Genomic DNA, 1,790 nt, shown 5'->3' with positions numbered 1-1,790 from the left:
GTCACAATGTCTAAATTAGCTACATCGTCTTGTAGGAAATCGCTTATAAGCCAGTAGTCTAATCGCCTTTGAATTATTGGGGTTTTTTGCCTCCAAGTAAACTTTTTAGCATCGGGATTACGGATTCTGCAAATGTCTACTAAATCATTCTTTAACAAAATATCGTCTACAAACTTCACTGATTCTTTTAGCACTGGTTTTCCACCTGAACAGTCTAGATCAGGGTCAAAAGTGATATTCAAGTCCCCGCCTAATATAATTTTGTGATTTGTCCCTTGTTATTGCTCGTCACCAAGAAGTTCAGTCAATGATTGAAAGAACAAAGACTGGCTAGTGACACTATTGGGGGCGGAGATATTTACCAAAAGGAAGGGCTCATCTTGAATTGTTGCTTCGATCAATAAAAATCTCCCCTCCTTATCGGTTTGAATTGATTGCAATTTAAAGTCAAAGGATTTGCGTATAAGGATAGCAACCCCACGACTATGGGTAGAGCCATGAGCGCAGTATATGTCTCCAGGCCATTGTTTTTTCCACTGATTTGCAATATCCTCAGTGCTGTATGTTTCTTGCAAAAAACAAATGTCAGAATTTTGCTTCATTAACCGATTGAAAATTGATTTCCGCTTTTCGAAATTTCGTATACCTCGAACGTTCAGCGAGATTATTTTAAACTTTAGGCTATTACTATCCATTGATATTTATAAAGGTAAAAACAGAAACAATAGAGCAGCAGCTGGTACTCCCATGGGTATTTGCACTTCCCGAAACAATAAACAAAATTACTAACATTAAAACACTCATCACATCAAACATAGAGACAAAAGATTTAAACGTAGCCAGTGATAAAAGACTGATTAGCGCTACATCGTATTGGGTCGTCTCAAGAGTACTCCTTATTTGCGTAGTCCACCAGAAGAGCCCCCAATGTTTCTTTTAAAATCATAACAACAACTAATAAATTGTTTTATCCAACGCAAAATTCAGGAAATCAAAGGAACCTTTTCTTCTTAAAATGAGCATTGTCCCTTTACCTGGATGCCACAGGGTTTTTTATGCTTGTGCATGATATGTACAGCTTCAAGAAAATTTCTCACCGTCAACAAATAAAATATAAGGTTGTGACCTACTGAAAGCTGCCCTCTTTCCTTCCTTCCTCGCGTCGATCATTTTAGGGATGAGTTTTTTCCTCATGTCAACAACTTGTTTCGGGAGATCTGGGCCAATGCCAAAGTCACTCTCTCTGCTAAGAGCGGAACGGCAGGCGAAAATATCCTCCCGATCTGAGTAGCGGAGAAAACGTGCGATGATAGCTCTGGGTTTACCTTTGTTTGGTCTTCTGCCGGTTTTATGGACACGTTGGATTTCGATTTTACGAGCATTGGAGATTCCCAGATTATTCTCCAAAAAGTTATACAAGACTTCTTTGGTATCCTCCTCTCTATCCTCACGGATGCCATAGAAACGTAAGTTTTCTTGGCGCTGGTACACTTCATAATCCAGAAGTTGTAAACGGAGTATCTTCAGCTCCTCCTCGTTCTTTGTTATTATCTCTCCCATTTTAGCCTTATCTTCTTGGACATCTTTGTTTAAGCTTTCTACACTCTGCTCTAGATTATTTGTAGTTGTACATACTTTCCTCAGGTCTTGCTCGACGCGAACACAATCTTGCTGAAGGGATTTGACGGTTAGGTTGATTTGCTCGACGGACTCTCGAAGTGATTGGATTTCAATTGCAATTTGACAAGTTTACTGAGAATCAGGTCTACTTTTGACGCAAAGTCTTTGGC

The 1,790-nt window shown here is 39.3% G+C and overlaps 1 protein-coding gene across 1 annotated transcript; it reads right to left on the bottom strand.

Moving 5' to 3' along the window:
• Positions 1 to 1,080: 1,080 nt before the first annotated feature.
• Positions 1,081 to 1,560, bottom strand: LOC137968619 (uncharacterized). Its single transcript, XM_068815153.1, has one exon. It carries the CDS (start codon positions 1,558 to 1,560, stop codon positions 1,081 to 1,083), a length of 480 nt encoding a protein of 159 aa, XP_068671254.1.
• Between the last annotated feature and the right edge of the window lie 230 nt (positions 1,561 to 1,790).

The sequence above is a fragment of the Montipora foliosa genome, chromosome 8 (genome assembly GCF_036669935.1).
Source record: "Montipora foliosa isolate CH-2021 chromosome 8, ASM3666993v2, whole genome shotgun sequence".
Lineage (NCBI taxonomy): Eukaryota > Metazoa > Cnidaria > Anthozoa > Scleractinia > Acroporidae > Montipora > Montipora foliosa.
The sequence above is the reverse complement of the archived record's forward strand: the minus strand, read 5'-3'. Positions and strand labels throughout refer to the sequence as shown.

Bases quoted from the DNA above. Each gene is read 5' to 3' on its own strand.
- LOC137968619 (XM_068815153.1), bottom strand. From the start codon at position 1,560: ATGGGAGAGATAATAACAAAGAACGAGGAGGAGCTGAAGATACTCCGT.